This window comes from Xiphophorus hellerii, chromosome 14, assembly GCF_003331165.1.
Source record: "Xiphophorus hellerii strain 12219 chromosome 14, Xiphophorus_hellerii-4.1, whole genome shotgun sequence".
Taxonomy (NCBI): Eukaryota; Metazoa; Chordata; class Actinopteri; order Cyprinodontiformes; family Poeciliidae; genus Xiphophorus; species Xiphophorus hellerii.
Genome location: NC_045685.1, coordinates 9,645,485 through 9,666,827, shown reverse-complemented (window position 1 = coordinate 9,666,827; position 21,343 = coordinate 9,645,485). Strand labels below are relative to the sequence as shown.

Sequence of the window (21,343 nt, the reverse complement as noted above, 5' to 3'; positions counted from 1 at the left end):
TAATGACAAAAGTTTTAGCCTTTATTTTACTGCTGAATACTCTCCTCTGCTCTGCACATACTGAAGGTATCTTGATTTTATTGTTCTTTTATTTATTCACACAAAAAGAGGTACATATGCATGCCTCTTTGATTTGATGTATGAAAATGTATTATAAGCATATAAATGTGCCAAATGTGTTTTGCTGTATTTTAGATGCTGTGCTGACTATTGATCCCAACTGGTCGACTTTTCATCCTGGAGACAGAGTGACGTTCATTTGTGACATGAATGAAGGCAAAGACACCGACTGGGAATATGAGATTAAAAAAAATGGAGAACAATTTCTTCGCTCCAACCCGTACAAAAGCTTCACATTACTACCTATCCAAATCGATCACAGTGATGAATACCAGTGTTGTGGACTCAGGAAGAGCTCTGGTGATACCAAGTGCAGTGATACTGTCTCTTTAACTGTTACTGGTGAGTCCAAATGGATTTTCAACTTAACTGCTTTAGGGAGTTAAAAAGTCACTTTATATGTTTATTCTACTTTAAATGAAATCCTTGTGCACAAAAAGTTTGGGTCATTAAATTAAGATAACTATTATTAAGATACTTGATGATGACACCTTTGTATATTTGCAGTCTGCCAGACTGAAGAATAACTACTCGTGTTGACTGAATAATTGACGTTTTTATGTTAACATATTGTGTTATACAATGACAATGTGTGCATGGAAAATAATACTGCCCCTTTTAATAAAAACTGTTCTGATATCCGGTTTCCATTTTAGACCCCAGTGAAGGTGAGAACTAGTAACCCGAACAACAAAAAGGTAAATAACATCCTCGTCATTCACGCAAAAACTTTATTATCCAAGATGTTTCTTTTGGACAAATTAAAGCACATGATAATTTTATAAATATATGCTCGCTCTCTCTCTCTCTCTCTCTCTCTCTCTCTCTCTCTCAGCAGGAGATTGGAGTCCAGCAGCAACAGATACTCCACATTATTTTATGATCAGAAACAACACTGGACAATTCTGCTGCCATGTTTTCATTATATGTTGTGATGATTATTGTATTTCTGCAGCTTTAAGATGCCAAAGATGATTTAATTATGCTATATCTCTTCAAGAATCAGATGCGCTCTAATTTTACATTTTCGCTCATGTCATAAATAGGATAGGTCGCACATTCATAAATTGAAATGTTGTAAGATTCTTGTAAATAAAATTAAAGATGAAAATTACAAACTCCGTTCTTTCCTACGTAGCTGGATTTGTAGCTTTTACAGTTATGCTATGTTTGCAATAAATACGAAATTGTCACAGAGTTTGGATATCGGTGCCTGTTTTCAATAAAATGAGTGAAAGTTCATGAATGCATGGTGTGTAAAACATTAATGATGTTGATTGGACTGTTTTAAAGTTTTGTTCAGTGTCAACAAAAAATAGTATTTAAGTTTGCAGTCCAAGATGATATCTACATGAGTATTCAGTCCATTACAAATTAAAAGCAGAAAGAATGGAATATGTTTTTTTCAAACGGGTGGAAAATGATCCAACATGTGGACTTTCATTGCTTGGTCAGTTTACTGGTATTAAAATTGATTCCACAATCTGCAGAAAGATTTAACAAGATGAACAATGAGGTTGTTAACATGTGAAACAAATTGTGATTTTATTGTGTACTTATTAAAATAACATGTCAAACAATTGATTAAAGGCTCTGCATTAAAGCATAAAGCCTTATTTAACAGTTTTAACCAAAATGGCTTCTGTTAGGTGGACAGGAAGTGTCAGTTCTCCATGGTGAAACACAAACGGCTGAAGTCGGAGGTTTTAAAATACAAAAATAAAATAAAAAAATTTTTAGGTTGTTTTGATCAATTCAGTGCAACTTGTGTCAAACTAAAACGTAAAGAATATTCCTCCGACACACAGAATGTCATTATCAGGCCAGGAAATCAGGCTTGTTGTGCAGCGATGTCACTTCCTGTGTTTGAATGGCGCAGATAAAATAGAAAAAAATGAACAAAATGTTCACTTTTGACAGTATGTGTTAGAGATTTTTTGGTATTATCATTTTATTCTTACTTTAGTTCACATTAAGTCTATAGATCTTTGTGATTTTTTGTTTAAAGTGTTCTCTTCTTTAAATGACCTGGAGGTCACTACTGTCTGTTCAACTTTATGAGAAATAGATAACACTAAGTTTCTCAGACCTTAAACCCTTTTGCAAGAACACCTCCTAATTTAGTAACCACCTGTGAGCAGTCGTATTTTGTTTTCTTGACAGTACTGACCGAGAGTTGAACCGGGCTCAGACCTTTGATCAGATATCACGTCTGGAACTGGGTTGTTAGATGTTTGGGTTAGAAGCTTTACGACCTCTGTTGTTTTCCTTACTGCCCCCTTGCCTGTTCTTCTTTGACAATAAAAACACGAGTCCTTGTGAGAGCAGATCAGAACGCTCTGTAGAACTGCTCGGAGGAGAAGTTTGATAGAGCCTTCCCTTTTGCAAAAGCTCCACGTAAAATTAATGTATGTTGTCTGTGGTTCTTTCTTTTATTTAGGTTCGAAAGGAAAATACCTATCAGTATGTGCATTGACTGCTCTTCTTTTGTAGTTTTTTTTTTACTTAATTTTAAACTAATCATTTATTTAATGAGAAAAATTCTATATATTAGAAGGTTCACTAATGTAATGATTTTCAAAATGTGTTATCTTCATTCTCTCCTATTTACATTAGGTTTTTGAGAATTTTTTGTTTGTTTTGCACATCATATCTTCGTCTAGTTTTTGAGCAAATGAATCTTTTAATTTAAGCTAAACTGAACATGACCTTTAAACAAATGGTTACCTAAAACCGTTTAACTGGGGTGTCTTTTCATGAGTCACCTTAGTTTAAGGAAGTTAAACTAAGTGTCAAAACACTGTGTGGGAAGTGTCAAAATATTTGTGGTAGTACTTATTCTTTAGCTATGATGTTTCTCAGATGAAGATAAAAAAAGTGACCATGAGCTCACAGAACAGGAAACTAGCGCTGCTGATCGGAAATTTCAGTGATATGAAAAGAACTTGTTAGTGTCAGAGCTGGACGTTACGGAGCGACACTCTGTGCTTGTTTGTGAACTTTTAACATTTATAATGACAAAAGTTTTAGGTTTTATTTTAGTGATGAATGCACTTCTCTGCTGCGGACATGCTGAAGGTATTTTCTCTTCTACTCTTCATATTTATTAATAATCTCAGGATGAGGCACGTCTGTATAAACTGCATGATAAATGTGCTAAATGTGTTGTGCTGCGTTTTAGGCGCAATTCTGACTATTGATCCCAACTGGTCGACTTTTCATCCTGGAGAGAGCGTGACGTTCATTTGTGACATGAATGAAGGCAAAGACACCGACTGGGAATATGAGATAAAAAAAAATGGAGAACAATTTCTTCGCTCCAACCCACACAAAAGCTTCACATTACTACCTATCCAAATCAATCACAGTGATGAATACCAGTGTTGTGGACTCAGGAAGAGCTCTGGTGATACCAAGTGCAGTGATACTGTCTCTTTAACTGTCACTGGTGAGTCCAAATGATCTTATTCAACCAGATTTGTACATTATTGAGAGTTGTGTAGCTAATACACATGTTTACTCCTCTGTAAGTTAAATCTATATGCAGAAAATCACTTTAGCTTTTTTTTGTTCCTCGGAAAATTATATTTTAATCTCAGCAGTTTCAACCCACCCATCCACAGAAAACAAAATTCTATGAAATGCAATTAAACTTACTATTTTATAAATAATGTTATTTTTCATTAGGTGAGCTAATCACAGAATAGCATAAATTGTTTTTTTTTTGTTTTTTCTCTGTTTTTATTTCTGTTTTTAAATTAAGATAACTATTTCAAGATAACACGTGATTCCCATTAGAGAAACTCAATTATAGATTTTTGTCATATATTATGATGAGACATTTGAATATTTGTTCTCAATATGACTGAAGAATAACTAAACGTGTTAACTGACGTTTTTATTTCATTTCATTAACATCAGCTCAACCCAAAGCCACACTGACTGCAGGTCCAACAACCATACCAGTAGGGGGCAGTGTGACACTGAGCTGCTATCTGCCCCCTACTGGTGGATGGAAATACAAATGGTTCAGAAAGACCAAAAACACACCTGAAGTTCAACTCACTGATGAAGAAAACAGAGATATTAATGTAGCACAAGCAGGAATATACCGATGTCTGGGAATGAGAGGAAATGAAAACTATCACAGTCTTGTAAGTGACGAAGTCAGCATCACAATAAGCTGTAAGTTCAATTATTTATTTTAAATGCAGTTGATTATTCTTTACTTTTTAGCTTAAACTCATGAGGTGTTTTTAATTCATGCTCATGTTTTGGTTTGTTTTGCAACTGTCCATATCTGATGGAAACAGTTTCCAACAAGGTTGTTGTGACTCGACAACCAAACCGGCCTCAGATGTTCAGTGGTGAGTCGATCACTCTGACATGTGAGGTCCGGGGAGGAGAAACCACTGAGTGGACGTGTGAATGGAGGAGAGATGGGAAACCTGTAAAAGTGGGAAATAATAAACACCTGACTGTCAGTGTTAATGAGTCCAGTAGTGAAGAGTACATGTGTCAGTGTAGACTCAGAGACGACTGGTATTCTGTGACAAAGTGGAGTGAAAAGATCCCAGTGTCTGTGTCAGGTGAGTCATGATTTTTTGGGGGGGCCAGCCCAACACAGATGAGCATCTCCCTGAATGTACTAATAAGTTATAGTAGATCATTGAATATTTATTTTTGTAATCATAAAAAATACAGTTTACAGAGTTTGATAAATAACTCTGTAATAGTGTTAACCAACACTATTAACCCAAGTAATGAGTTAATAGTGTTGGTTAACACTTCCTGCTTGTTTCTGTCCTGGGATCATGGGAATATATGTATAACAAAACCTGTTTTAACCATCTTCCCTAAAATGTACTCTATAGAAATCATAGTATGTAAGGATACTGTAATGTTAAAGCAGAATCAGCCAGAACCAAAAACACAGCCACAACAAGAGGATGTTTCACCAAAAGTTTATTTACTAAAGTAATTGGTGTAGAAGGGTGTGGTCACACTGGTGGAGTCAGGGATGGGGGATCCACAGAGGTCAGGAGTCCAGCCGGGGGCAGGTAGGGTAAATGGACAAGGGGAGGTCTGGGGGGGCTCAGGGGACAAACAGACGACAGGGACAAAATCCACCAACCAGAGGCTGAGTCGTGAAACGGTCCGGGGTCATGCACGGGAGGGTCTCAGGCAATGAAAATCCAGCAGGCAGGAGGCAGGGTCAGAGACAGGCAGGGTTCAGCAACAGGACTTTCAACAGCAGAAGGATAAGGCAAAAATCTGTGGTCAAAAACAGGCAGGATCAGAAACCAGAAAACTCTTTGGAACATGAGACAACAAGGCTTGAAAGCTGTGACAGTGGTAACAGACGATCTCGCACTGAGCTGGTGACGAGCAGCTGATTAAATAGGGACCAGTTCAGTGCAGGTGAGGGCAATGAGCCCAGTCAAGGCAGAGCTGAAAAGTGCTGAAGTCATGACAGATACATGTTAGTGTCCAACAATATAGTCCATTTTCCACGTTTAAACTTCAATCCAAATGTTTTTATTAAAAAGATGCATAAATGCTACAAAAGCACTAAAGACATTTAATTCATTGTTAGTGTTTCTTGTTTACAGTGACTGTTATAGCTTCATTTCTCATTTAAAGATTTTTAGCAATCGAAACAGTTATTGATGTCATTATCGTCATGTCTAACAGATGTTTACAGATGAGTGTTCCTACAGCAAAGCTTCATGACTTTTTTTAACTGCAGATCTAAACCATTTAATTCAGTTTAGACAGTAAAAACATTGAACTGCTTGAGAAAAATCAATACAGAGATTGAGAATGTCTGAGTCCAACCTTGATGTCACATTTAAATTCTTTAGTAGGAAATCATGTCTTAAGGTATAATAATAACTAACAATACATTACTTATGTTTTCCAGTAACGGTGTCCAGTCCAGTCAGCTCTTCATTTCCTTTGCTCTTAATTGTTGGACCGATTAGTGGAATCGTTCTCATCGTCCTCCTGCTCTTGTTGTGGCGCTACAAACGGTCCAATGGTGAGAACATTTTCTTCTCACACCGGATCAGATTATTTCATCACCAAAAATACTTTATTAAATAAGAAAATGTGTCATAAATCTGTAATTTTTAAATACATTTCATCTATTTAATTCTGGTGTTAATGATGCCAATTCATTTTTCAATCTTCCACAGTTTTATGCTGCATCAGGTCAGTTTGTAATATCTGTCTTTTCATTTTAAACATGAACTTCTGATTCTTTCACCTTTAATTCACTTAAATATTTTTAAATTGTTCAGCAGCCAGAGCTCTGCCACCAATCATGGAGTGGATCAGACGGAAGGTCACCTTTACAGCTCTCTGCTACATGGTTGGTCACAAAATAAATGTCATTATTATTTATAATAATTTGTTTTCATGTTTTTGTTGATTCATCTTCATAAAAGTAAATATACAGACATATTTAAAGTCTCAAAGTCCAAATGGAGCTAATTATTTCTAATAATTGAACTTTTTGTGCTGAACGTTTTGTCATAATTAATGCACCAAAGTCATGGCTCTGCTGCTCTACATAATAAAATACAGTTATGTCATTAGCATGAGTTTGTTCAGGGCAAATGGTTCATAATTACAAACTATTATATTCAATGGAAAGAGCAAGACATAAAAGTAATATGATTAATATAATTGCTTTCAGATCAGAACTTTAATCTTGAAATATTTTTGTTTACTGCAGGCACCTCCTCTCTGTATGAGACGGTACATCCAAGTGGAGCCACTGGAAATGGTAACGTTCATGTTTTAAAGCCGACCTGCAACATCCAAGTTATTTAAGGAGATTAAAGCCGGCTCATTCAACATGCGGAAATATTTCAGAAACAGATGAATTTCACAATGCTGTGAAACACTCTGAACTTTAACTCTTCACAAAGATGAGTTATTAGTAAACATTCAGTAGATTGTAAATTTAAATTTTCATGCATGTTGCCATTTTAACAGAGAGGTGTCATAATCCAGAGGAACGTTCTGTTTACGTTAATGTGAGACCAGGACATAAAAGCTCAGCATGAAGGTCAGTGATATTATCATTGTTATTATTCTTTTATCTATAAATGCATATATTTATTTATTTTTTGGGAGGGTTAACTGTCTTGCCACTTTTGACTTTTCTAGTTATTCTCAAGCACCTTCTGATGAACATTGATCACAGTTCAGATTTTATAGGGGCAGTTTTATGTAAAGTCGACTTTTTAAGCTGTTAAAATGGTATTTTGTCGTAAAAATACATATCGTATTTTTCGGACTATAAGCCGTTACTTTTTTCCCCACACTCTTGAACCATCCGGCTTACAGCCTGGTGAGGCTTTTCTGTGTATTTTCCTTCAACCACCAGGGGGCTCTTTAGCACGAAGTGAATCATTGGAAGTCAAAACTGGAAATCAAAGAAGAAAGTACTGATTTTCATTTAGAACAAGCACATGCTAGCAGCAGCCATGACGGAGAAATGTTTTCAAACTCAAACCCAATCATCATGAAAACAACAAGAAAAAGTTCATATGATGCCGCTTTTAAGTTGAAGGCTATCGATCAGATCAGTAGCCGCTGCACTAAGCTTGGCATGAATGAATCCATGGTTCGGCGTTGGAGACTCAGGGCTGCGTCCTTAATAGCAGATTTATTAAGGACGCAGGCCTCCGCTGCAGTATTGTGGAAAACCGAGAGCGGCGGAGATACCAGTGTCTTATAACCCGGTGCGGCTTATATATGTACATTTCAAGTTTTTTTTTTTTTTGTTTTTTTTTTAACTTTTGTGTGCGGCTTATAGTGAGGTGCGCTCTACAGTCCCAAAAATACGGTACTTGGAGTGTTGCCTTGATTCTTTCATGCATGTTTGAGAAATCTTTTAATCTCCCATGGCAACCATTCAGCTGTGCAAAATGCCTGGTGGACTTAGCTCCGCCTTCAAGACGAAGCTCCTCCTCTGAGCTGCAGCTTCCAAGCTTCTGAGCTTCCTCCTCACAGAGCAGCAGGAGTTTCAGAAAAAGCAGGAGCTTCTTAAAGAGACGGAGCCCCAATTCCAGGGTTTTAAGTTACAAAGTCAAAATTCTTTTAAGTCTTATTTGAAATGTAAAGGCGTTTTCATAACAACTAAAAGTAACATATTTGCTCGATTGTGTTATACAATGACAATGTGTGCATGGAAAATAATACTGCCCCTTTTAATAAAAACTGTTCTGATATCCGGTTTCTGTTTTAGACCCCAGTGAAGGTGAGAACTAGTAACCCGAACAACAAAAAGGTAAACTAGAAAATTTCGGAAGAAATTTAGCCGGGGCCTGCCAAGGCGCGCCCGTCGGGCATGGGCCCGGCGTCGTCACGCCACAAATCGGCCTCGACGCTAAAGAACGCCGCAACGTAATCAGTGGCACGCGGAGAACCGCAAGAACGTTAAGCGAGGCGGACGTGCACCATTCGGTACGATTTAAAATGTTGTCAAGGCTTTTATTTTGGAAGTTTTGTTAAACTTCATTTCAAAGGGCCAAACTAATCCCAAGCGTAATAGTCCTTGGGTTAAAATAATTATATAATGCTCAAAACACAAGTAGCTGATGTAAAAATATTCAAGGCTTTTATTTTGAAATTATTATTATGCTCCATTTTAAAGGTCCGAACTAATCCCATGTGTAACAGTGCTTTGGATGAAAAAGTCAAATAAAGCCAAAAAGAGCAATTACGTCATGTAAAAACTATTCAAGGCTTTTATTTTGAAATTTTCAGTATGCTTCATTTCAAAGGGCCAAACAAATACCATGTGTAACAGTGCTTTGGATGAAAAAGTCAAAGAAAGCCAAAAAGAGCAATTACTTGATGTAAAAATATTCAAGGCTTTTATTTTGAAATTTTTGTTAAGCTTCATTTCAAAGGGCCAAACTAATCCCATGTGTAACAGTGCTTTGGATGAAAAAGTCAAATAAAGCCAAAAAGAGCAATTACGTCATGTAAAAATACTCAGGGCTTTTATTGTGAAATTTTCAATATGCTTAATTTTAAAGTTCAAAACTAATCCCATGTGTAACAGTTACTGAGTTAAATCAGTTATATACAGCCCATAGCAGCAATTAGTTCTAAAGGCCAGTTCAGTCCTGATCTGTTTCAACTGAGCGGTCCACTATAGATAGAACTACAATGATGCGTATTTGTAGTCCAAACCAGCAGCCAATGGCCTCTTGAGATCCGTTGCTATGTTAAATAAGTTTCACACCAAGGTGTGAAGTGTTAGTGAAAGAGCCTGAGAGCCTCAGAAAATCCTGTCGCATGACTTTGCTCTGAAGCACCGTGACAGAAAACCGTACGGTCTAGATAAATTTCGAAAACATTTTACCGGAGCAGACAGGCGTATCAATGTCAGGACCGATTTTGATACTAATCGTGCGATATTTGTGGCCGTGATGGCGATTTCAAAAATGATTTGGGCTGAAAAAGTTGTCTTCATCTCTCACTCTAAGCAGCCAGAGACGCACTCTAACTTTAGGAAAAATGAGAAACTTTGGGTCGCTTAGAGGCAAATTGTGGACAAACCGTAACTGGTATCGACGAGCCGTCTTCACTTTCGAAGAGATCACAGACGTATCTACAAAATGAAATTTGAATGGCATTTCTAGGTGAATTTGTGACGACACAGAAAATCCTCAAAAATAGGGTATTTCTAGGATTTTTCCCATTGACTTATAATGGGGTTTTTTTCGTAGTTTTTTGCGAATTATGTCGCCACGTTAAGCCCAAATCCCACCAAAAGTAATAGCTGGAATGGCGTGAATTTTCTGCACGTTTTGATACCTCATTTGTAGGTGTGCACCCAGCGGTATGAGCCGCATTAACGGTTACGGAAGAAAAATAAAGAAGACTAGAAAATTTCGGAAGAAATTTAGCCGGGGCCTGCCAAGGCGCGGCCGTGGGGTTTGGGCCCGGCGTCGTCACGCCACAAATCGGCATCGACGCTAAAGAACGCCGTAACGTAATCAGTAGCACGCGGAGAACCGCAAGAACGTTAAGCAAGGCGGACGTGCACCATTCAGTACGATTTAAAATGTTGTCAAGGCTTTTATTTTGGAAGTTTTGTTAAACTTCATTTCAAAGGGCCAAACTAATCCCATGCGTAATAGTCCTTGGGTTAAAATAGTTATATAATGCTCAAAACACAAGTAGCTGATGTAAAAATATGCAAGGCTTTTATTTTGAAATTTTTGTTAAGCTTCTATTAAAAATGAGGATCATTTTATGCTAGCGTTGGACAAAACGTTTGGCTCTTTTCCTCTTTAATCTTGCCCGGGATCTTCCGAGTCCTTGGCGAGTGACGCTCTCCATGCAGCGACGTGCAGCGACCGCGTGCTGGTAAAACGAAACAACGACAAAGCGTGTTGACGTCACAGATCACAGAGTTTAATCTCATACAAAGCAATGAACAACAAAGCTGCAGAGGAACAGAGATATGCATTTTTCATAAGAATTAAGACACACAAGGGAAGACAAACGAACACATAAGACAGACAAAGGCGCCCACGTGCAGAAAAGATGGTAAAAAACCTCTCTGTTGGCTTGCTGACTTGTACTTTTAATGAAAGAGGTGTTTCCCTATTTAATATATGCAGTCAAGGCGTTCCGTTCTTTGACCAATTAGAAACTTAGAAACTCCCCTCATCACAGCCCCGATGTCTGGTTTTTATCTAAGTCAAAGGGCGGACGACTTCGTCCTGGGCCGCGCCAGGTACGGGGAGAGGCGCCAAAGAGTCTGTAACTCCTATCAGAGTGTAAATTTTATAGCTTTGTGTCTGTCAGCGGGGGAGGAAAAAAGGCCCTGCTTTGGCCTGCTTCTTCAGCTGAATTCCCAAATGTTCAACAGAAAACTATTCCAAATTAAAGTGTTGGCTATACCTTTACACATGTCGTGGATTAGCTATATTAAGCACCAAACAATAATTATTTTCTTTACACTTCATTTCAAAGGGCCAAACTAATACCATGTGTAACAGTGCTTTCAATGAAAAAGTCAAATAAAGCCAAAAAGAGCAATTACATGATGTAAAAATATTCAAGGCTTTTATTTTGAAATTTTTGTTAAGCTTCATTTCAAAGGGCCAAACTAATACCATGTGTAACAGTGCTTTGGATGAAAAAGTCACATAAAGCCAAAAAGAGCAATTACGTCATGTAAAAATACTCAGGGCTTTTATTGTGAAATTTTCAATATGCTTAATTTTAAAGTTCAAAACTAATCCCATGTGTAACAGTTACTGAGTTAAATCAGTTATATACAGCCCATAGCAGCAATTAGTTCTAAAGGCCAGTTCTCAGTCCTGATCTGTTTCAACTGAGGGTTTCACTATATATAGAACTACAATGATGCGTATTTGTAGTCCAAATCAGCAGCCAATAGCCTCTTGAGATCCGTTGCTATGTTAAATAAGTTTCACACCAAGGTGTGAAGTGTTAGTGAAAGAGCCTGAGAGCCTCAGAAAATCCTGTCGCATGACTTTGCTCTGAAGCACCGTGACAGAAAACCGTACGGTCTAGATAAATTTCGAAAACATTTTACCGGAGCAGACAGGCGTATCAATGTCAGGACCGATTGTGATACTAATCGTGCGATATTTGTGGGCGTGATGGCGATTTCAAAAATGATTTGGGCTGAAAAAGTTGTCTTCATCTCTCACTCTAAGCAGCCAGAGACGCACTCTAACTTTAGGAAAAATGAGAAACTTTGGGTCGCTTAGAGGCAAATTGTGGACAAACCGTAACTGGTATCGACGAGCCGTCTTCACTTTCGAAGAGATCACAGACGTATCTACAAAATGAAATTTGAATGGCATTTCTAGGTGAATTTGTGACGACACAGAAAATCCTCAAAAATAGGGTATTTCTAGGATTTTTCCCATTGACTTATAATGGGGTTTTTTTCGTAGTTTTTTGCGAATTATGTCGCCACGTTAAGCCCAAATCCCACCAGAAGTAATAGCTGGAATGGCGTGAATTTTCTGCACGTTTTGATACCTCATTTGTAGGTGTGCACCCAGCGGTATGAGCCGCATTAACGGTTACGGAAGAAAAATAAAGAATAAAGAAACACTTTCTCCGACAATAGCAATAGGTTCCTGCCATTGCTTTGCATGGCAGGCCCCAATTAAAGAAACACTTTCTCCGACAATAGCAATAGGTTCCTGCCATTGCTTTGCATGGCAGGCCCCAATAACATCCTCGTCATTCATGCAAAAACTTTATTATCCAAGATGTTTCTTTTGGACAAATTAAAGCACATGATAATTTTATAAATATATGCTCTCTCTCTCTCTCAGCAGGAGATTGGAGTCCAGCAGCAACAGATACTCCACATTATTTTATGATCAGAAACAACACTGGACAATTCTGCTGCCATGTTTTCATTATATGTTGTGATGATTATTGTATTTCTGCAGCTTTTAAGATGCCAAAGATGATTTAATTATGCTATATCTCTTCAAGAATCAGATGTGCTCTAATTTTACATTTTCGCTCATGTCATAAATAGGATAGGTCGCACATTCATAAATTGAAATGTTGTAAGATTCTTGTAAATAAAATTAAAGATGAAAATTACAAACTCCGTTCTTACCTACACAGCTGGATTTGTAGCTTTTACAGTTATGCTATGTTTGCAATAAATACGAAATTGTCACAGAGTTTGGATATCGGTGCCTGTTTTCAATAAAATGAGTGAAAGTTCATGAATGCATGGTGTGTAAAACATTAATGATGTTGATTGGACTGTTTTAAAGTTTTGTTCAGTGTTAACAAAAAATAGTATTTAAGATTCCAGTCCAAGATGATATCTACATGAGTATTCAGTCCATTACAAGTTAAAAACAGAAAGAATGGAAAAGTTTTTTCAAACTGGTGGAAAATGATCCTACATGTGGACTTTCATTGCTTGGTCAGTTTACTGGTATTAAAATTGATTCCACAATCTGCAGAAAGATTTAACAAGATGAACAATGAAGTTGTTAACATGTGAAACAAATTGTGATTTTATTGTGTACTTATTAAAATAACACATCAAACAATTGATTAAAGGCTCTGCATTAAAGCATAAAGCCTTATTTAACAGTTTTACCCAAAATGGCTTCTGTTAGGTGGACAGGAAGTGTCAGTTCTCCATGGTGAAACACAAAAGACTGAAGTCAGAGGTTTTAAATTCCAAAATAAAAAACAATTTTTTAAGTTGTTTTGATCAATTCAGTGCAACTTGTGTCAAAATAAAACGTAAAGAATATTCCTCCGACACACAGAATGTCATTATCAGGCCAGGAAATCAGGCTTGTTGTGCAGCGATGTCACTTCCTGTGTTTGAATGGCGCAGATAAAATGGAAAAAAATGAACAAAATGTTCACTTTTGACAGTATGTGCATTGACTTCTCTTCTTTTGTAGTTTTTTTTTTTACTTAATTTGAAACTAATCTTTTATTTAATGAGAAAAATTCTATATGTTAGAAGTTTCACTAATGTAATGATTTTCAAAATGTGTGTTATCTTCATTCTCTCCTATTTACATTAGGTTTTTAAGAATTTTTTTGTTTGTTTAGCACATCATATCTTCCTCTAGATTTTGAGCAAATAAATCTTTTAATTTAAGCTAAACTGAACATTACTTTTAAACAAATGGTTACCTAAAACCGTTTAACTGGGTTATGTCTTTTCATGAGTCACCTTAGTTTAAGGAAGTTAAACTAAGTGTCAAAACACTGTGTGGGAAGTGTCAAAATATTTGTGGTAGTACTTATTCTTTAGCTATGATGTTTCTGAGATGAAGATAAAAAAAATGACCATGAGCTCACAGAACAGGAAACTAGCGCTGCTGATCGGAAATTTCAGTGATATGAAAAGAACTTGTTAGTGTCAGAGCTGGACGTTACGGAGCGACACTCTGTGCTTGTTTGTGAACTTTTAACATTAATAATGACAAAAGTTTTAGGTTTTATTTTAGTGATGAATACACTCCTCTGCTGCGGACATGCTGAAGGTATTTTCTCTTTTATTCTTCATATTTATTTATAATCTCAGGATGAGGCACGTCTGTATAAACTGCATGATAAATGTGCTAAATGTGTTGTGCTGCGTTTTAGGCGCAATTCTGACTATTGATCCCAACTGGTCGACTTTTCATTCTGGAGAGAGAGTGACGTTCATTTGTGACATGAATGAAGGCAACGACACCGACTGGGAATATGAGATAAAAAAAAAAGGAGAACAATTTCTTCACTACAACCCGCACAAAAGCTTCACATTACTACCTATCCAAATCGATCACAGTGGTGAATACCAGTGCTGTGGACACAGGAAGATCTCCGGTGATACCAAGTGCAGTGATACTGTCTCTTTAACTGTTACTGGTGAGTCCAAATGATCTTATTCAACCAGATTTGTACATTATTGAGAGTTGTGTAGCTAATACACATGTTTACTCCTCTGTAAGTTAAATCTATATGCAGAAAATCATTTTAGTTTTTTTTTTGTTCCTCCCAAAATTATATTTTAACCTCAGCAGTTTCAACCCGCCCATCCACAGAAAACAAAATTCTATGAAATACAATTAAACTTATTATTTTACAAATAAAATTATGTTTCATTAGGTGAGCTAATCACAGAATAGCATAAATTGTTTGTCATTTTTTATTTTCTCTTCTTTTTCTTTCCTTTTTTTATTTGGGTTTTTAAATTAAGATAACTATTTCAAGATAACACGTGATTCCCATTAGAGAAATTCAATTATAGATTTTTGTCATATATTATGATGAGACATTTCAATATTTGTTCTCAGTCTGACTGAAGAATAACTAAACGTGTTAACTGACGTTTTTATTTCATTTCATTAACATCAGCTCAACCCAAACCCACACTGACTGCAGGTCCTACAATCATTCCAGTAGGGGGCAATGTGACACTGAGCTGCTCTCTGCCCTCTGCTGGATGGAAATACAAATGGTACAGAAAGACCAAAAACACACCTGAAGTTCAACTCACTGATGAAGAAAACAGAGATATTAATGTAGCACAAGCAGGAATATACCGATGTCTGGGAATGAGAGGAAATGAAAACTATCAAAGTCTTGTAAGTGACGAAGTCAGCATCACAATAAGCTGTAAGTTCAATTATTTATTTTAAATGCAGTTGATTATTCTTTACTTTTTAGCTTAAACTCATGAGGTGTTTTTAATTTATTTTTATGTTTTGGTTTGTTTTGCAACTGTCCATATCTGATGGAAACAGTTTCCAACAAGGTTTTTGTGACTCGACAACCAAACCGGCCTCAGATGTTCAGTGGTGAGTCGATCACTCTGACATGTGAGGTCCGGGGAGGAGAAACCACTGAGTGGACGTACGAATGGAGGAGAGATGGGACAACTGTAAAAGTGGGAAATGATAAACACCTGACTGTCAGTGTTAATGAGTCCAGCAGTGAAGAGTACATGTGTCAGTGTAGACTCAGAGATGACTGGCATTCTGAGACAAAGTGGAGTGAAAAGATCCCAGTGTCTGTGTCAGGTGAGTCATATTTTTTTTTCCATCATGACCAGCCCAACATGTAATGAAAACCAGGCAGCTGGTTTTGGTCGGAGCCCAAAGACTAGCTGAGCGTCTTCCGGAAAAGTCAGTTCAAAACCGTTTGAACTGCCTTGTTGCTGAAATGTGCTTTGCAAATACAAAACACAGTTTAAATATTCTGATTATATTCCATTCATGTGATAAGGTATTTGTGTTTTTTTCTCTCTCTCTGCTGGTGTCTAATCATAGGAATACAATCTTATCCTCATCGCAAACAAATGTGGCACTGATTGAAAATGCACCGTCACGCTGGTCCCTCCTGTTTGATTTTAACTGTAGCTGCACATTTTATTCTCAATAGAAAAGATATGTGTGGAAATGATATAAATGGCTAAAAATTCTAAATATTTTCAGTAATATATTACTTTGAAGAAGCATGTCAAGACGTTTGCAGTGAAAAAGCTAATATATGAAAAAGCTTTTTAGATGTTTTTTCATTGTTTTCCATTAGGTGAATATGTTGTTGATGTAGTGTAAATCTAACAGTGGATGCATAATAAACAAAAACATTTTGTCTAAAGACTGCACATAAGATAAAAACCTAATAAAAAAAATGACTGTACTACCCACAAAAAGAAACAATTTGCAAATAGGAAATAGGGAAAATGTTTCTTTCTTTCTAAAGAAAATACTTTTTTTCCCTTTAAATGAACATTTAGGCGATAGAAACAACATTATGTTAATGAGACCTAACATTGATAATGGTATTCAATATATTTCTGTAAACATTTCTATGATTATATTTAAACTGCATAGTGTGTGTTCAAAGGAACATGGAGGACGTCCAGATTTAGTTGCTATGGATACGTATCTGTCAGTTGGTTGCAGGTGGGGATTCTGCTCAGCTGGGGGACAAAATGTGTCTGAAGACATTTTTTGTTGAGTTTTATTTTCATTTTAGTTTACATTTTAGGTTCTACATGTAAACTCTGTTTTTCTAATAACTGAGTAAGAAGTAAATGAGATTGTAAAAAAAACAAACCAAAATGAACATGACACTGTTCTTTCCAGTAACAGTGTCCACTCCTGTCAGCTCTTCATCTGATGTCCTTATGATCATCGGACCTGTTGGTGGAATCCTCCTGGTTCTTCTTCTGTTGTTACTGTGGTACTACAGGCGGTCCAAAGGTGAGATTGGTCATTGTGAAGGTATAATAACAATATTTGAACGATGAAGTATTAAGAGAATATATTTGTTGTTCACAGATTTACGCTGCCGCGGGTCAGTAAAGCGCATCACTTCACCTCAAATATCTAAAATTGATACATTTTTGTGAAAAGATTTACACCATTTACACTGTTTTAGGTGGAAGCTGTTAAAAATCAGCTGCGGAGTAAATAATGGATTCAACAAGAATGACACTGATGAGAGCAGCTCTCCTCTGCATGGTTAGAAATTAAACAATTTTTGTCCTTAATACTCTAGACATTTTTAGCTATGTTATCATTTGTATCGATAAGATTGCGTTTACATATTCAGTAAGGAAAGCTTTAGAATTTGCTCAGTGAAATCAACGAATGGCTGCGTGTGAGTTAATGCAATATTCTATTCTATTTTTTTTCCTGCACTGTAGGTGACGATCATATCTACGAGTTGGTCAACTTCTCAGACTCCAGTGGAAATGGTAAAGTGAATCTTTTCCACCAGATATAACTGCTGCATGTTCAAATGCAGGCAACTGATCTGAAAAATCCTGAAATGTTTCAGTGGCAGACAAACCCAGAGATGCAACCTACTCTCTCATTGAACTGAAAAACTTTGGGAAAGAGAGTAAGTCACAAAAACAACTTAAAGAAGAAAAAAATCAGCCTAGTTTAGATCACTTTGTTTTTTGTTTTTTAGAAATTGTGACTTGTTTATTTGAACAGGTATCCCAAATGAACCAGTAGAGGGCGCTGTTTACTATCGTCTGGAATCAGGAATGAAAGGTACAGTCAACTCCAACTTAATATTTTACTTTCCATCGCTATCGACCAATGTTAGACAAAAACAAAGCTTTTTCTTGAAAAAATAGAAATGCTTACATGTTTTTACACACTGTAAACCGTCCACATGTAAGTAAAAATATAAATATTTAGACATGTGATAAAATATTCAAAAATAAAATAAACCAAAAGTGAATTTGTGCTTATTACCTACTTGTATTTAGAATTAAGAATTTACAGGAAAAATTATTGCAGGAATGTAAAGTTTAAATCGAGTAAAAGAAAAAAAAATAATTTGTGTATGAAAAAGTACATTGAAGTCTTACAGTCGTTGTCCTTTCACAGGTAGGGGGCGCCCTGGAGCAAAAGAAGAGGCTGTTTATTCTGAAATCAACTCAGGACCAGAGAACAATAACACCATCTAGGTGTAGTTCAGTCTACAGCTTCTAACTCATGTCATTTTTGTAGGATCTATTGTGACAAGCCAAATATTAACCTTTCATAAAACTGATTTTAGCTGTTGCTTTGTATGTGTTAAAATAATCCCTCTCAACATTCCCAGTTATTTATTATTCTGGCAATTCTGCTTTACTTTGCTTTAATATACAGAGTGAGTATATTAGTTACACACTCTGTATAAAAATACATGATTCATGAAATCAAACAAAACTTTTCCTGTTTTGAGTTAATTAAAATTACTCAAATTCTTTTTAATTTCTCAACAGTACAATGGTAAACATGGGGGATATGTAAAAATATGTTTATCCTTAAAATTCAAACATTTTTTTTTTTTTTTTTTTACTATTTGGAAGAACTTTCGTCTAACTGTATGAATTAGGTAAATTTGTAAACTTGGTGTCTTTCTGTTTGCTTCTCAAAGTGGTTTTCTGGAATTTTAAGCAAATGTGAGTAGTGGAACATGAGTATTTTTATGATTAAAGTTCAGTATTAACAAATGACATATTTTTCATGTTCCATGAGATGCAATTTAATACTCAACTGTGTAATTTACAAACTGTGTCACAAGACTGTGACGCAGTTTGTAAATTGGTGTATGTTTTTATAGACATGTGCAAAATATATAGATGTATAAATGTATAAACATGAATAAATGACATAGTCTCTACAACACAGAGACGTTGTTCAGGTATTCATTAAATAGTAGGTAGCGTTTGATCATTTTCTTCATTGTCTTACACAAACAAATGAGGAAATGAACAATTTGACATTAATTGTAAATCAAATGTAATATTTTAATGAATCACATTTTATATTACTACTATAATTTATAGTGCTACACAGGGCTGTTGTGGATATTTTGAAATTTTCATTATTGTCAAAAGTAATTATAATTAAACACATACATAAATACCCTGTTCTACAAAAATATAATGTATTTATTTGATTCTTTCCCAAAAATACACGCCGTGTTATGTTCGTGACTTGTGTTTACAGCTAGTGGCCAGCAGATGGTGACATTAAGTCATAGTTTTCCAAGTTATCGGTCCAGAAACTGACCGTCAGTTCAATGATGTGACGCAGGGAGAAAACTTGTGTGTCTTCATGATTCTGCTGCTTCACATGAACCTGATCCATCCAGTGTGTTTGGGCTGTGGAGGAAACGGCAACAATGACAAACAGCTCCAATTATCACAGTGTGTTAATTTATTATTATTTGTTCAGGATTTTTATAGATTGTCAAACCTGCAGGCTGCTTTAAGAAATAATAGATAATAAAAACATTAAAGAAAGCTAAGTGCTTTAATGAAAGGAGTTTTTGTTTTTTTGCTCTTTTTAGGTTTTAAGTATCAGGAGGAAAATAAAACAAACAACAATGCATTTTTTACAATATTGTTATTTTTAGAGAGTTGCAAAATTAAAACAGTAGAGTAGCAGTTGGAGATGCAATACCTGATACAAAATCAATTAAAATGCAATTTTCAGTTATTGAAAGTAATATATTAACAATAAAAAACAGACAAGAAAAGTCTGCTTTACTTTATGTCCTGATAATAACAGTGAACATTATTTATTTAATCTGTGAATCTTGGTAGGAAAAAACAAAAATTCCACCAGACTTCTTCAGTCAGTGACTTGTGCTTACAGATAGTGGCCAGCAGATGGTGCTATTAAGTAGTCATTTCTGTCAGAGTTCCAGAAAAGGGCTGAATATCCGGTGATCCATCCAGGAAGAAAACTTGTGTGTCTGCAGGATTCTGCTGCTTCACATGAACCTGCTCCATCCAGTCTGATTGGCTGTGGTGGAAACGGCAGCAGAACATCTCACACATCCATCATCAAGCTCAACATCCTCATCCTCACTGAAAACAAAGCTGCTGCCTGCAACTGCAACAACCATGTTAGCTTAGCACAAACAACAAGTCAGAGAGTCTTGAAACACACATTATTTCTTCTGAAACTAAAATAAATGGGACAATTTTTAGATTCAGTTGAATGGACAATTTAGATTAAAACACCAGGAAAGAAGTGCCAGACCTAAACTCTGAAACAATGGCCTGCAGTCTGTATTCAAAATCCTGCCACAAGAGGGCAATGCTGAGTCTTCATACCATTAAAGAGAACTTCTGCTTCTTTGGTCAACACTTCTTGAGCAGGATGTCACTGAAGATGAAGCTCAGCACATTTGCAATTGTATTTATAGAGTTTCCGCAGGACACTCTGTAATGTTTCCTTGTCTGTTGGTGGAAGATCTGGACTAAAGTGAAATATTTATTATAGAAAACTGCAAATTAAGTAACATCAGAAAACCAAATGCTTTTCCACGACCTCACAGCCAAAACCCATGCTGGGTTAGCAGAGCTGCTAACGGCTTCTTTACTCTGAGCTAAGAAATTAATATATGACATATTGTAGATGAGGCTAAAGTTAGGATCAGGTTAAAGGTCAGTGTGTGGTGTAGGTTTGACTGATATCATTGTTAGAGGATTATTCTGCTGAAAATAAGATTTTCCATCCTTCTTCCTGTCTCACAAACAGACGCTGCTAAATGAAACACAGAAACTTTTTTTCACTCTCCGTACATTTTTAGAGTTTCTTGTTAAATCTATTTAAACTCCAAACTATTTCACACTGTCTGATCTCATGTCTGTTTATTCACACCTAAGACCTTAAATATCTGTGATAGGTGAGATCATTCTCACCATCACTTGTGTTTAGATGAAAAGGGGATTTTATGGTTTGTTTGCCAGAGAGTTCGCACGCAACACAAACCAAGTAGTGGATTAAACATTTAAACTATTCATGTGTTACAATAATGCTGTTTACAGTTTATTTAAAGTGAATTTTATTTTATGGTTTTCACTAAAAACAAAAGAAAAATAAACTTATCTACCACAACTTGTCATCATTGGAGCGGAAACATCACAGCAGAAACTCAGTGCAGTGATGTCAGTGTTTAAAATAAACGTTGTCCCGTCATTCTCAGATAAAACGTTGATCCTGTTTCAGACGGCTCCATTTCTCTAGAGACGTTGCAGAGGCAGCATGTTATGAAAGGAAGATTATTGGACCAAAGCAGAGCAACACATGGTTCCAGGTTGAGGTCAGGATGGGGAACACCTCACCCAGGGTTCTGGTCTCACTCTGTAAGTAGATCACTTTATCTGGATGAATGATGCAGATTAGAAGAACATCGTCTT

At 36.2% G+C, this 21,343-nt stretch overlaps 1 protein-coding gene across 4 annotated transcripts in view; it reads left to right on the top strand.

Annotated features, from left to right (window-relative positions):
- Positions 1–21,343, top strand: part of LOC116732479 (B-cell receptor CD22-like) — a 152,629-nt gene that overhangs the window by 3,071 nt on the left and 128,215 nt on the right. For 2 of the 4 annotated variants that reach the window (XM_032582690.1, XM_032582691.1), the window contains exons 5-10: positions 196–462; positions 4,042–4,305; positions 4,434–4,709; positions 14,278–14,544; positions 15,034–15,294; positions 15,423–15,698. In XM_032582690.1, coding sequence (XP_032438581.1) covers positions 196–462; positions 4,042–4,305; positions 4,434–4,709; positions 14,278–14,544; positions 15,034–15,294; positions 15,423–15,698 — 1,611 coding nt within the window. Of the gene's footprint in view, positions 1–195; positions 463–4,041; positions 4,306–4,433; positions 4,710–14,277; positions 14,545–15,033; positions 15,295–15,422; positions 15,699–16,769; positions 16,887–16,964; positions 16,981–17,064; positions 17,148–17,332; positions 17,384–17,466; positions 17,530–17,627; positions 17,688–18,029; positions 18,858–21,343 lie in introns of those variants that run through there. The other 2 variants (XM_032582693.1, XM_032582692.1) reach the window with 2 other exon arrangements.